Source organism: Muntiacus reevesi, chromosome 17 (genome assembly GCF_963930625.1).
Source record: "Muntiacus reevesi chromosome 17, mMunRee1.1, whole genome shotgun sequence".
In the NCBI taxonomy this organism is placed as follows: domain Eukaryota; kingdom Metazoa; phylum Chordata; class Mammalia; order Artiodactyla; family Cervidae; genus Muntiacus; species Muntiacus reevesi.
In genome coordinates this window covers 9,047,343-9,061,986 of record NC_089265.1, presented here as the reverse complement: position 1 = coordinate 9,061,986, position 14,644 = coordinate 9,047,343, and the positions used below count along the sequence as shown (strand labels likewise).

Sequence of the window (14,644 nt, the reverse complement as noted above, 5' to 3'; positions counted from 1 at the left end):
CTACTTAAATACATTTCACCTCTACCCTGTCATGACCCCTCTCACAAGTGTTCTGCTGCTCCTTGCCCCAGCATGCTTTTCTGTAAGCTGGAGGATCTCACCAGTCCCCCTGTAACACCTGCTTCTTCTTTCTACACGTCTAGGATGACAGCACTAGCCATAGTGACCACCAAGACCCCATCTCGTTAGCTGTGGAAATGGCAGCGGTCAACCACACTATCTTGGCACTGGCCCGACAAGGAGCCAACGAAATCAAGACAGAGGCCCTGGATGACGACTGATGAGGGAGGGCTGAACGCGAGAAGTTAACTTAGTTTAGACGTAGCACCTTAGCAGACTTTCCTCGGTCCTTAACATGTGTTCTTACAGTATAACTTGCAGTTTCTTGTATGTCAGTTAGCCCTTAGGGTCTTGTTCTGTGAAGATGGCATGGTGCCCTCAGCCTTTGCATATACTCTCTCAGTATTAATTCCCAGTAACTAATAACCAACCAACCAACCAACCAAACTTCCCTCTCCCAGCCCCCGAGGCTAGAAAATCTTGCTGCTCTGTCTTAGCATTCCAAGAAAGTGCTTCCAGGTATTTAGCTAGCCCTCAGTTCTCAAACAGTAGGCTCCGTGTAAAACCTTGGGTACCTTTAGATTCCTGTAACACTAGTCTCTACCCCTCTTCCTTCCCCAAGACTGGTAGGATGCAAGCTGAGGTAGTGTGGCCAGGATTGACAGACACCATTTGGGGAGTGTCCGCAGAGTAAAAGGAACACTAGAACCCCCACCTCCACGTGGGAATAATTGATTTCCAGCTGCAATAAGCCGTGCCTCACAATAGTCACACTGTGGCTAGATTATACTTCTCTGGGTGCTGTGCTAAGAATGTCAGTGGAAAAAGTCGATCTCAGATTTCAGTTGATGTTAAGATGCCTGACACAGACATCCTTTCCTCTCACAAGCTGTGTGACTGAGTAGATAAAATACTGCCTTCTGCCTTTGGGACCATGATTAAACAGAAAAATGACAAAAAAAAGTTAAAAAACCCACAAAACCCAGCTTGAGAGCATTGGGAAAAACCATGAGCCGAATGTGTAATAACGGTGGATGTTGTTAGAACCACTGTACAGTACGTGGCACAGGTGCGTGCCCACCTGGAAAGGTGCCGGAAGTCATCGTGGAAGCGGCTCTGCCTCCTGTCTGTGTCCCCTTTCCTTGCTACCAAAAAAACAGAAAGGTGATTCGAGGATGGAACTAAGGCCAAAAGTGAGTGAACGAACTTCCAGTCCCTGTAGCCATTAAACTGAAGCCCCCTCAACATGAGAGGTTGGTAGAGGACTCTGTAGTGGGATTATGCCTGCTGACTGTCACAAGCGCAAGAGCTTTCCTAAATAGGAGCAGAAAAAAGCAGGGGACGTTTGCCACTTTCCTGGCGGGTCTGCGAGATGTGACTTGCTTTGGTGTTCTCTTTACTCTGTCCTTGTGGAGGTGTGAAAAGCTATATTGCTACAGGCAATTTATTTAATAATTGGAAGCCATATTGATAATGGATGTGGTAATATTTGTAAAGTTTAATCTACTTTAAACGGCAGTAACTAATGGAATTTTTTTCCTTGATCACATATGTAGCACTTTTGTTACTTTTTAAAGATATTTATATTTGATAAATCTTTTTTTCATTTTGAGAACTCAAAATACCAAACAGTGAACTTGCGTTAGAAAAGTCACCCTGTGATCACCTTGTCATCCAGTAGCGAAATGATGAACTACTCATGCATCCAAGAATATTACATCTGCTGGCCTCGTATGAAAATGATCTCTTGGCATCCTGATTAAAGGACACAGTGTCACGGTGCGTAAGAGGAACAGCTTCCAGTGTAGGGTGCGTCTGAAAGAGGCACGACCGCTCTGTATTTCCTGCCTCGCTCCACCTCTCTGCGTATGACAAAATGTTGTTTAAAGGGGAATATGGAGAGGGCTGGCTCTTAAGCAAGGTTCGTCTGTTTGTCCATTACCTGAAAATGATTTCTAAGATTGAAGGAGGGGGCTATTTCCTGACCTCTTCACCCTTCCTCACCCACCAAATGTTTTCAACTTCAAACCATTGAGAGAGAGAGAATGACTGGCCTTCCTGTTTCCCCTTCCTCATCAGTGAGATTCTGAATATCCGCCAGCTTCTAGCTGGTCTTGTTCCACCTAAGGCACCTGCTGAGGCGCTCGCCTCCGCCTCTGTCCATCCTGCTTACGTGAGTGTGGGGAGGCCTTTCGGAGGCATGGAGGTGCTGCCTCTGTGGGTCCGTGACATTATAGAGCTACAGGCAGGACCTGCTCTTGTCCTAGGATTTCAGGGGGAAAATGTATATATTTTTTTCCAGCTTCCCAGAATTGAAGTAAAATGGAGTAGTCTTTTTCTGTTTCACTGTATTACTTGAACCAACAAATTCAAGAGTAGCATTTGTTGTTCTCAGGAATGACCCGCCCTCCCCCCCATTCATCTTCTTTCTTGGTGTGTTTGACTTTTTATTGCAATTAGACTGTGTTAGCTTTCTTTCCTTTGATATTATTTAGAAAAAATATAACGTATCTATTGTTCCTGGAATTTTTGTCTACTTACTTTCAGCTAAATCAGAAAGAAAAGGAGAGAGAAAAATACACTGTCTGACAAGCTGCATCCATGATTTATTGTAAGGAGATTATTATAATTGATATCGTCTTTATGGTGGGATTGTCAGTATCATCTGTTCTTGCTGGTTCCTTTTAAAGAGACAGACTCACACTGTAAAGGCAGCTGCAGTTTCTAAAGAAACAGAGTGATTGCCAGAGAAGAGCCAAAAGGTTTCAATGTTTTAAGACCTTTCAGGAAGGACAAAAAGCTTCAGAGAGTAAAGGTGAGTACCTGTGAAGGCAGTACCAAGCGCTACCCAGAGATCTGGAAAAAGTGAAAGAACGAGTTTGCCGGGCAGGGTAGCAGCGCCTTGAGTGGTAGGAGCCAGAGGAAGGAGCCTTCACCGCTTTCAGTAAAGACAACTGCCAGTCTTGCTCTGGCTGCCACTGCCTTACGTTCAACTTTGGCTTTCTCACCAAGAGTGAAAATTTAGTTCTTTGGGTCTTCAGTTTAAATCTTCTGTAGGTTTTTTGTCATCAGGTTTAACTCCGCTGTCTTCTCCAGGCTCCCTTAGTTCTTGCCATGGCATGTGGAGTTGGCCACTAATGAGTCATATCTTTGGGGAGTAAATTTTTTTCTTCAGCTTTTTCAGGTTTAAGGGGTGGTATTAAAATAGAAACCCTAAGTTGCTCTCTGAAGGGAAGATAGACTCTTTTAAAAAATCCCACTTGTATGCTTTTTGGTTTTTCTGTCCTCTTTTCTCACTTCCTGCTGTACATTTTTCAGGCCCCAGAGGACTGTTTCAGGGGCTGCTGCTTCCCAGGTGAGGAACCCTTGCAAGCAGTTCCAGGTAACTTATTTTGTTTAAAACACTTTCATTGAATTACTGCAGTCACATGGGTAAACTTCCTCTGCTTCTTAAAACAGATCTGTACAGAGGGACCTTTTAAAGATGGACCATCCTAATGCCATTTTTGCATTAAATGAGAACCTTAACACCAGATGAAGGCCAGTCAGTACCAAGTAAACTCTCTTTCAGAAGAGTTTGTAAGGTTGGAGTAAAGCTTAAGGCAGTTTTCTTCATAATCTTGGTCCTTTGAGTGTTAAGAGGAGTGTGGTTAGCTTCTCCCACCTTTCGGGTCTGTACAGTTCCCACACTCCGGCCTTTGGCAGGGTTGGGTCTTCCCCCACATCCCCATTGTCCTTCACAGGAAGACCACTTAAGTCTAGTCCCAAAGATGGGAGGGTCCACACCCAGGCCTAGAGGGTTGCAGCAGCTCCTCTATCCAGATGTCCAGGTATATCTTTACCTCAAAAGGGACAGCTCATGAAGAGCTGGTGACAGAGTTGCTTCAATTCTCCCTATTTGGCCTTTGTACAAACTTCCCTCTTGGATTTCAACTACCAGGTATAAGGAAACCGTCTTTCATTTCATCAGAAATCTACAAGCACCTCCTTTCTGTCTGTGGTTAACTCCTCTTCTCTTTGGGCTCCAAACCAAGGCCTCCTCTTGAGCTGACTTCCTGCTGGAATTTTCTCATGTTCTGCAGCAGGCAGAGTAGGGGGTGTGGTCCATCTTGTCACACAAACACTCCTTCCTGTCTTGCAGCCCTGCTTTTTGACTAGTACTTATTCCAGTGACCAGCCATTCTCTCTGCCCACCCAGTGGGAATAATCCCTTTTTTCATAAATGAGCCCCTGCCCCCGTTCTAAAAAATGTGAATGTCAAGTCCTTCTCTCTCTTTGGTCTTAAGAACAGTTTGGGTAGAAGCAGTCTTCCCATGCAACTATGGCTCTGCCTTTTAAAATTGCTTTTTCTCTTTTTGTTGTTGTCAGAGAACCACCAGAGGATTTTTTTTTCCCCAGTGAGTCTCAACAGATTCTTAGGCAATAAGTTCTCTTATTAATGACTTTGTGCACAGTTGCACGCGCTCTGCATTGAGTAGCCTGACCCTCTACTTGTGCGTTGGTTTTCTGTGCTAACCTGTCTGTGATTTAAATCTTACGTCAGAGTGGCGATAGAGTTTTGTCATTTTGTTGTTGTGATCACATTAGTGTTTTACTACTGTATTCACTGGGGCTGCGTTAACCAGCCAAATCCATTTATAGCTTTACTGAGCCGCATTTGTTGTCAGGATTTCCCAAGCGCATGCTGGGCGCGCTGACCAGCTCCTGCTGGTGGTGTCTGTGTGGGGTGGGATGTGGGGCGGGGGGGCGGAGTTACAGAAGACATTCCTTTTTGTGTGTTCACTCAGGATTTGGGGATCAGTTGTTGGCAGACTGAGCCGTGTGCTCTGGAAACCCTCCTCTGTTTCCTGATCTCCACACTGTCTAGTTGACCATTACCCGCTCATACCTAAGTTACCCAGTTGAGAGGTGTTACACCACACCAAAAGCAGAAGGCTTTACCTGTGAGGCAGCCGGGAGTGCCCAGGCTCTCCTGAGGGAAAGTCTCCCCAGAGACTTTGGCTTTTCTGTCCTGTTTTCTCACTTCCTGCTGTACATTTTTCAGGCCCCAGAGGACTGTTTCAGGGGCTGCTGCTTCCCAGGTGAGGAACCCTTGCAAGCAGTTCCAGGTGTGAGGGCCCTTCCTTTTCCAGTCCTGCGGGCTCCTTCACTATATGCTCCTCTTTCCAAAAGATGCTAATCACTTCAGAGGGATAAGGAAATCTTTTCTCTAAAGAGAAACCGTGAACCCACTGTGCTCAGGTGGTGGGAAAGGCTTTCTAAACACATCCAGCCCACAAGCCCATCTTCCCTGACAGAAACCCCCTCACAAACCGGTCATACAAGAGGCTCTTCTTCATGCTCACTAGCTGTCCGTGCCAGCTGCTCATCTTGCCGTCTCAGAGGCGGACTCGCTACACGCTTATAAATTGAGAACTTGCCATATCAGCTGCATTCTTCCTCCTTAGTGGGAAGGAAAAACAGCAGCAGAAGGAAAGCTAACAAGCTGAGAGATCTAGTTTTCTATAACACTGCTTTTTTAATCAAGAGGGGAATAAATGTAGGTGAGAAGAGAGGGAAAATCTGGCTGCACCCGAGGATCTTATATCCTTGCTCACCCAGAGACCTCGAGGATGCGGCAGGCGCCCTGGGAGTACAGGTATGTCCGTCCTCGACTTGGTGCTCGTTCCCATAACACCTCGGACCAAGCAGTAAGCAGAACTAAATCTAGTTCATTCCATTCAAGTGAACTCTAACTAGCATTTTTATACCCCCAACAGTTTACCACCCACATTTCACACCCATTAACTGATTAGCCAGCTCCCAACACAAGGAAAAGGACACTTCGGCAGGGGCCTCTGCCTTTCCCTCCTGACATCCCGTTTACTTGGAAAGTCCTGGGAGCCACCTGCCCCCGTCTGGACAGCAGCGTTGTGCACACCAGTGGGTGTGGGAGCAGTGGGACGGGGACCACTGCCTCGCGCCAGCCCGCGCACACAGCTCGACTGGCACTTCAGACACGTCGGGACGCCGGCTCCCTTGACTCTGTTCTCATTTTCTCTCTCTCAAATAAAAATGGCTCTCTACAGCCATAATTAACTCTCAAATTCACATTGGTGTGCTGTGATCAAATGAAGGTTTGCCCGCATCCTTTCAAAGTGTAACCATGGTAATTGAGGGGGGTGGAACAGAATGAATATATAAAAATATAATGACAATTGTTCTGAATGACTGAGTGTCCTCCTGACATGTAATTAGCTGTTTTAGCAAGATGTAGATTGGCATGGTCATAATTAAAAGGATTTCTGTCCTTTATGTGACTGGAGATGGCAGATCTCCCGTTCCCTGTTCCCTTTGAGCACTAATGCTCCCTAGAACGTTTGGAACAGCAACTCAGTAAACTGAAATAATGACATAGTGTTTGCGTCCGCGCCGAAGTGAAAGGGAAGGATTTGGAGTGATTTCAGCTCCCAAATGGAAGCCTTTGATTAGTGCTCCCCAGTTGATTTCTAAGTCGCACTAAACCTCTCCCTTATATCCGGTCTCAGCCTGATCCATCTTTGGGATTCTGACTCAGGCTTCTGCCAAACAGAGTCCACCACTGCGGAGCCTCCAGGTCACTGTCCCATATGCTGACCAGCTCAGCTACTACATTGGCCTCACCTGAGGCTTCCTGCTTAACGGACTCTGTAGAATTCTCCATTTCTCCTTGGTCACTTGTTGTCTCCATTGCTGTCACCATCAGAAAGTGTTTTTCAGACAAGAGCTTGCACTTGAGCTAAATGAGGTTTTCATAACCTAAGGCAGCAGACACGATGAACACACTTGAATGAACCAAAACGTAAAGAACTACGAGGCCTAAGTGGGGTACTGCTGTCTGCAGTGTCCCACCGTTACTGGCAGGGTAGGACCCGCCTGAGTTTCACCCAGGTCTGCTCACGTCACTGGCGGTTCCCAGCTTCCTCGTGTCAGCAGCCCCTGGTTCTTGAAGTTTCCCCCCTTGTGCTGCCACGTCAGTGGGGTTGTTCCCCGGCCCTTCCCCTTCCATGTTCCCTCCCTCCCACCTCGTCCCATTAAAGACCATGGGCTCCTGACACCGTACATGGCCTGCTGCCTCGCTCTCTAGAACAGGCCTCGTTTGGTTTCCCCATCAATTCGGTTGTACGATGCAGAGTGAGTCTATGTGAATACCAGCACCAGCAGAGTGCCAGCGGCCCCTCACAAGCCGCTTCCCCTGAGGCTTCTGACCGCACTGATGAGCCTGGACACTTCAGGGCGGGGCAGCAGCCACCCTAGAGAAAATACAGCTCTTGTTTTTGTTCACACTTTGCTGCTGACCTTTGTGCAGCAGCCTTGCCCCCTCCACATATCAGAGGGACTCCTACTCCAAACAATAAATGTTAGTTCCATGAAAGTGCTGAGGCAGGCTGCTGCTTCATAACCATCCTCCCCCACACAGTCAGGATAGTTGCTGCCTTGAGGTTCTTTTTTCCCCCCCTCAAAATACTCACAGCCCAGTGTACAGCAGTCAGGGAATATACGCCATAAGAGGTTCTTCCTCAGTGCCACGTCTCCTGCAAGATCAGAAGCAGCTTACCCTGCTTCTGCTGTCCATGCTCGGTCATGGTGACTCTGGGGGTCCCCTCCATCTTCTGACGGTTGGAATGGTTGTGGGTTTATGAAGATCAGAGTAGCACATCTTGTTTTCCCAACTGCTGAAAGATAAGTATCTCCATTAGAACCAAGAATCCGTCTTAAGATTAGCAATTCAGAAAACTGACCAGCTGAGTCTGTGATTTGTAAACCATGCATTCAGCCAGCGAGCAGAACATTCTGATTATTTGCTTACATTCAAAGAAAACAGAACTATCACCACAGTTAAAACCTTCAAATACAATCTTACTATTTTAGGGATCAAAGTCTTAGATGTGCTGCTTAAAGGATGGTGCTACTTAAAAAGAACTGGAGCTGCTGAGATATTTCCCTCCCCAGATGCTTCCAGAAGCCTCTCTGGTGATTCAGGAAACCCTTCACCACCACAGCCCCCACTAAAAAAAGTAAAGCCAACTTACCAAAATGAGTGAAAACATAGATAGTGCTTATCCCTGACTATGTACTTTTTTGGGAATAAAATGCCAGAAGTAACCAGAATACAATGCCGCCATCCTAAATTGGCATAAGCTCAGACCGCCCAAGCATCTGAAGTGCGTAGTAGCTTCCGACATGCGCTAGCCTGTCCTGTCCCACGTGCCTGGCGCTGTGCTGAGTGTGTTCACTGTCTTGTTTGTTCTTGAAGCAGGACCCCCCCCTTGCGTGGACTCAAGTAAAATCTCCAGGTGCTGCTTTGATCTTAGTAGGAAGGTAGCAGGATGTCCACCTGGCCTTGTTGAGTGAATTCTCTGCACTCCATCTGCTCCTCTCTCGCAGGCAGTGCTGGCTGGTCCCCACTGTTGCCATCATTTCTTTGCTGACACGGGCCAGTGTCACCGTGATGATCTAGACACCAGGTCATCCCTTCTCCTTGGTTCTCCTTGGTACCTCTCCTCTGCTACCTGTGGTGACGGGCACACAGTGACACTTGGCACGTGTGACGTGAGCCCTCATTTCCAGTCCGCTGTCCCATCTCCACCTCTAGACGGCAAATGTGAAGGTTTTGCCCTTTCCTGGGAAGGAAGGTCTTGGCTCTGTCTGTCTCTGAGTTCTGGGGGGTGGGGAACCTGAATGTCCCAGCACTCGGGTGTAGCTGCGTTTTGTGGACGCAGAGAGTATCAAAGGTCACTCTTCCTGTTCTCTCTCTATTCTGAGCATCTTTTCAGTGCCTGTGTTTGGAAGTTTCGCTAAGCCATTCCAACTCACTCCACCACGCCCTCCATCATAGTCACAAGAGGTGTGGGGCTGGGTCAGTGTCTGCTCCGCCGTGGGCTCTCCGGCAACCAGAGCTTTCTGATAACCATGGTTCAGCCCAGGGGCCAGCTGCCTGGATGTCTGTGTGTCCCCTCAATGACTGTTGTCAGGGACACGGGCTCCAAGGTGACCTGAGGACTTCAACTTGACTAAAATTTATGTCCGTTCTTCCCCTCTGCTCCAGCTCTTTACTTCCCAAAGTGGATGGTTCTCCAGGGGCCGGCTCTGTCACTTCTCTCTCCTCCAACCACTTAGTCACATCCTCAGGAGACGTGAGAGGTGCAGGTTCAATCCCTAGGTCGGGAAGATCCCCTGGAGAAGGAAATGGCAACCCACTTCAGTCTTCGTGCTTGGAGAATCCCATGGACAGAGGAGGCTGGTGGGCACAGTCCATGGGGTTGCACAGAGTCGGACATGACTGAGTAACTAGCACTTTCATGCATTATTGAAGCCCCCGAGAGTAGAAACACCTCACTGGGAGTGGCCCTGAGAGAGGGTCTCCAGGTTGGCAACAGGGCTCGGTGGCCCCTGTGATTGGCACCTGTTTCACTAGCTGGCTCGTGACTCCCCAGCAAATAAACCCACCCTTAGAGTGAAGGGAAGAAGGTGCTGGTCCTGACTTGACATCTCGGGGGGTGGGGGGCGGTGGTTGGAGGCAATGAAATGTGAAAAGGGAGACATGGATTCTCCCCGAGGAAGGCGGTGTGACTCACCAGTCGGGGTGCACGCCGAGCTGGTCACAACACGCGGGTTCCTTTCTAATGTCCCAGAGCTTCCAGGTCAGGTCTGATGTCAGTCTGGCTTTCGTGGAGCATGGACACCTCCTGCTTTACTGGAACCATGAGCCCTGCAAAAAGTGGTGAGGGTGATTTTTCCAATCCATCATTAAACTGGAAATAGAACATTAGTGCTATGTTAATGTAAACAGCAGCCCGTCTGGTGGTGTTACCCTGAAGTCTCCAGTTTTTAATGCCAGATCTGTGGGAGGCGGGCAGTACCTGTTAGCGATGGACTGAAGGGAGGTGAGAGACTCGGGCGTGGGCTGCTGTCAGGAGCAGGAGTGAGTCGTCATTTGCCTTGAGAAACACACCTCAGTATTGTTAGCGAACCCCTTAATCATGCATCTCTAAAAACGGGCACCACAAAACCAAAGTTACTGGGGACAGGGCGGGGGGAGCGCTCTGGCGAGGCTGCTCTCGATGGCACGCCAGTTCTCCTTGGACGCTCCTCTCAAAAGGGTCTCTCCTCTTCCTAATAGTTACTCTCATGCTGATCATAGAAGGCAAGTCCGTGCAGCCCACGCCGCCCTCTGGCCCTCTGCCTGCCCCTGCATGTGTTCTGTCCCCCTTGGGTTCACCCGCTGTCCCCACCAGAAGATGCCAAGAACATCCTTGCCGCCTCCCTGGAAGAGCCCACAGCCTTCTCTGACCCCCTGGGCTCCCCTCCCTCCCATGGCCATGGTCGCTCTGGGTACGCAGTACCTTCTGAGGATCAGTTTCTCTTTGTTTTTTAAGTGCCTGCGCAAGGTGCAGACCTCTGGAACCCGCCAGAGGGTCGGCCTGTGCCCTGCTCCTCCCTCCCCGACCCTGCACTTGGCCCCCGGGGCGCCTGCCCCCTGCCTGGGTCCCCGGGCCCCACAGGCAGGACGGCTCCAGAGGTGAGCGCGGGGTGAGGTATCCGAGGCTGGCTGTGTCACTCTCGCCTGCGCCGCCGCCGGGGCGTGTGTGCTGTTGGGTCACTGTCGCAGACTGTGAAGGCGCCTGCTTAGCTAGCGAGTGAGGAAAATGGGAGCGGGGCAGCTGCCGAAGGTGCACCAGACCCAGGAGGGCCCCGAATCAGATAGAGTTGGGACCAGGATGACTCACTTGTCAGTCACTGGAACCCTGGCTGCCCGGCTCACCCTGTTCTTCCGTGTGTGGGATCGAGGTGTCTGCCCACAGGGGCCGAGGAAAGCTGTCGTCAGTAGGGAAACGAGATCAGAAGTGCGCCTTTGCAGATGAGTGTGAGTGAGTGTTTGCTTTTCTCTCAAAGTACTTGGATTCAGGGCCTTGGCCACGTGGCAGGTGGACGAGGGTTCTCCTGTGGCCGCGCTGTTGACGTCAAGGCACTGAGCAGTGCTCGGATGGGGGCTGGTGCATTCCAAGGTTTTGCAGAATGGGGCAGTCCATACCCAGGCACTTTATTTTCATGAATAATCCAGCCTTTTTGTTCAGACAGTGGAATGACCCACACGCTGGGCCTCCCCATTTAACACATGTGGCATTTGCTGGAGGAACTGTGAGCAGGTGGCACTGGGGGCTTTGACGGAGGCAGTGGGTGGGCGAGTCCGCCACGGGGCAGCCACACGCGGACCCCGGCTCTCCAGGGGCCGGGTCCAGGTTCCACCAGCGCCCGTCGGCTCCCTGGGTGGTAGCTGTGGCGAGGCTGAAGCGGGGGAGAGGCTGGTTTCTCTCAGCTCACCTGGATGTGGGCTCCGGGTCGCCGGGCATTGGGTGATGGTTTGCTCCCTCTTCCTGGGCATTCGTCACGGGGATGGGAGCTAGCTGGTGCAGCGAATTTTAAAGTGGAAAGTGAGTTGACGATGGTCATTTGATCAGATGCCTCGGGACTGCCCGGAAGTATTTAGCATCCACCAAATAGTCGAGTACCTGACAGGCCGCAGGGCCCTGCCCGGAGGGGGCGGCGTGTTGCGGGGCTCACCAGCCCTCTGCCCCCCGTCACGTCTTGGTCTCTGTGTCCCCCCCGGCGTCTCCGGGTCCTCCCCGTCTCGTGCACCGTGAGTCCCTGAGGGGGTCGCACCCGTGTCTTGCGTCTGCTGTAAGCTGTTCAGTCTACCTCAAGGGGTCGTCATGGTCAGCTCTGCCCCATAGCAGTCCTTCCAACGTCGCCACACACACTGGAATGTAGATCTGCCCTGGCCCCGGCCCGCCCTCGTCAGTTACCCTCCTGACCCCATCTCTTCCTCTGTCACCACAAACTCCTAGTGCAAATTGGATGCTGCTTTAAATGTGAAAACAATTGTTCAAAAGCTATAAAACCTGAATGAAAGCTAAAGCTGAATTTATAAGCCTTGTTGCATATGAGCCAAAAGTGCAAAAAGCTCTATATAATGAACTAACCTGCCACTCGTATAAATATAAATATATATAAATATATTAAAATCAGACTGTTCTACAAAATTGTGTATTTGTATTTTTGTGTACGTACAATTTTCTGCTAAGCAGAAGGAGGATGTAGTATAGGATGCTGTGAGAAGAGATTCGGTTTAATCCTGTTTCTTTGTTACTTACTTTTGTTAACATCAGATGCCTGTCTTTGTCTCATGTGTATGACACTGTTTGGAAATCTGCAGTATCTCTCTTCCTTGGGGCCAGCGTCCTCTAGAGAGTGAGACCTGGGATGGAGAGAGCCATCCTGGGCACCAGACATGGGGCAGTGGCCCAGGTTGCCCGGGTGCCACTCGAGGCCCTGAGGTGGGACTGAGGGAACCAGAACTCCCCTTTCTAGAAATCAGCTTCCAAAACAAGACTGTCCGCTTTAAGGCAGACTCCCCACTGTGGGGTGGGGGGCGCGCACGAGGGCCAGAAGGTCGCCTAGAAAGCCAGCCTGGCTCCTGGGCTCTGGCCCCTCTTCCACCTAGTTGCTGCCTTTTTCAGATCAGGCCTCCCCTCTGCCGAGCTGCTGGCGCTTCATCCCCCAGGCCTCCAGCCCCAGCTCCCTGGAGGGTCTCAGAACCCACCTTCCCGGTGCTAACACACAAGAGGCAGTAGCGCGGCTGCCAGCAGTGGCCAGAAATGAGCATCAGACTGGCTCTGCGTGCCCCAGGCAGCCGGCCTTCCCCTGACAGAAGGCCTGGGCCTGCCCCCTGCTCCCGCCCACTTCTCAGCGTGCTCCCACCAGCCAGCGCCCCCACCTCCAACCCCGACGTGAACCTTCTCTAGGGAGAGCGATACTGCACCTTCGCCTGTGGGACTCATATTTATAACAATGTGTGATGACTGTAGCAAACAGCCCTTGTTTCTGGATGTACAAGGTTCGAGAAACAAGCGCTCTCTTGTATTGATTAAAATAGTTCCAACGAGTCCTGTATCCTTGTATCTCCTATTCTGGATTAGTGCCTTTTGGACAGTAGACTGTTCTGTAATTAAAATGTAGTATACTGCTTTTTTGTACAGTTTTGTTTTAATAAAACTTTTTTTTAATTTGTGTTTATTTTAGTATTGTACCTATTAGAGAATAAAATGTATAACTGAATAAAGGCTGGCCGGGGTTTCTTTGAGTAAGAACAGTCATTCGGGAAGTACCCAACCCTTCTGTCTTGAACATCCGTCCCTTCGTGCTTTAAGAACAGTCTAGTGTCCCAGAGATGCTAGGAGATCACTGGGAAGGGGTCCAGGGGTTGATCAAGCATCTCCTGGTTGAAGGAATGTCTGCTGGGAATCTGGCCCCTGCTGCCTCCAGCCTGCACTCCCTTCGTGTCTGCCTGAATTCCCCAGGAGAAGCCACGCTTTCCCGTAGCTTCCCCTCCGTGGTCCCCCTCACCACAGGCACCACGCCCCATGTCCTGAAGTCACTAGGATGCCGGCAGCTGCTCTTCCACGAGGACCACAGCCCTTGCTTTGCCGAGCTGCACCCTCAGCACCTCACTTTCCTACAGAAACCCTCTTTCCTAGGGCTTCACCTTCAGCAGTCAATAACAATGTGAGAGAAAGCTGAAGCTTTGTTATTTGTGTTTCTTAAGCAGGATTGAAGGACCAGGTGCCCAAGCTCCCATCTCACCTGACAGGTTTACCAACCCCTCCTCAAGAGAAAAGGAAGACGTGGTTTGTTTTCTCACACATGGTGAGAAAAAGACTGTGCAGAGCTTTAAGCTGTCTTCAAGCTTTAGGTTGCCAAGAGAGACGAGCAGGTTTTCGGAGGAGGGGGATGCCCAGGGCCGTCGCCACCCCATGCTCCTCCTATTTGGGCCGGAACTGCTCCTTCCGGCTGTGCCCACAGCATCCCATCCCTGGGCCTCATCTAGAGTCCTCCAAAGGAACCTCCTCCGCCCCCCAGAGCTCCAGGGCCCCCAGCTAGTGGGCACGGCGCTCCAGCTCCATGACCCATGACCCCGGGGTCATACAGCAACACAGGCCCAGTGCAGGACGCGCGCAGGTGTTCCGCGTGATCAGCGAGTGAGCGAACGGACACAGTGAGACATCCCACTGGCACCCATCTCAGGGTCTGAGTGACTAAAAGCCCCACAGCCTCACGCAGAGGAGATCTCATTGAGTTGCAAGAGAGTAAGTAGCCGCTCAAAAAACGAGATTTATCCTAGGAGCTAGATCCATCTGAGACGCTTGCCTCGGAGCAGGACAGCTCCTGGCTGCCAAATCTCTGTCATTATTTGGCAGCGCTTATCTCTGAGAACAAGTCCTGGGCACTTATGAATATAAACAAGTCCCGCCAGGACGTGCTCTGACTGCCGGCCACCTCCCCATCAGCCCTCCCGGCGGCTGTGGTCCTCATGTTTGCAAGTACATTTTGTCTCTGGCGAGGCGCTGGCAGAGGGACTCACCAGTGTGGGGCCGCCAGCGTGCTGAGCTGACCACGTCCTCGCGGGGAGGGCGGGACCCTGGGGCCACCAAGGCCTGCTCCTGTCCCAGTGCTGTTCGGGTTCTCGCTGGGTGCCACGTCCTGAGGATGCTGGCCTGAGGCAAGC

At 50.6% G+C, this 14,644-nt stretch overlaps 1 protein-coding gene across 12 annotated transcripts in view; it reads left to right on the top strand.

Annotated features, from left to right (window-relative positions):
- The window catches only part of HMBOX1 (homeobox containing 1), a 210,758-nt gene extending 197,569 nt beyond the window's left edge, over window positions 1-13,189 (top strand). For 6 of the 12 annotated variants that reach the window (XM_065908106.1, XM_065908103.1, XM_065908105.1 and 3 more), the window contains one exon: window positions 144-13,189. In XM_065908106.1, the coding sequence (XP_065764178.1) occupies window positions 144-281 (138 nt within the window). In that variant the 3' untranslated portion in view covers window positions 282-13,189. The remainder of the gene's footprint in view (window positions 1-143) is intronic. The other 6 variants (XM_065908112.1, XM_065908111.1, XM_065908110.1 and 3 more) reach the window with 2 other exon arrangements.
- The last annotated feature ends 1,455 nt before the right edge of the window (window positions 13,190-14,644 follow it).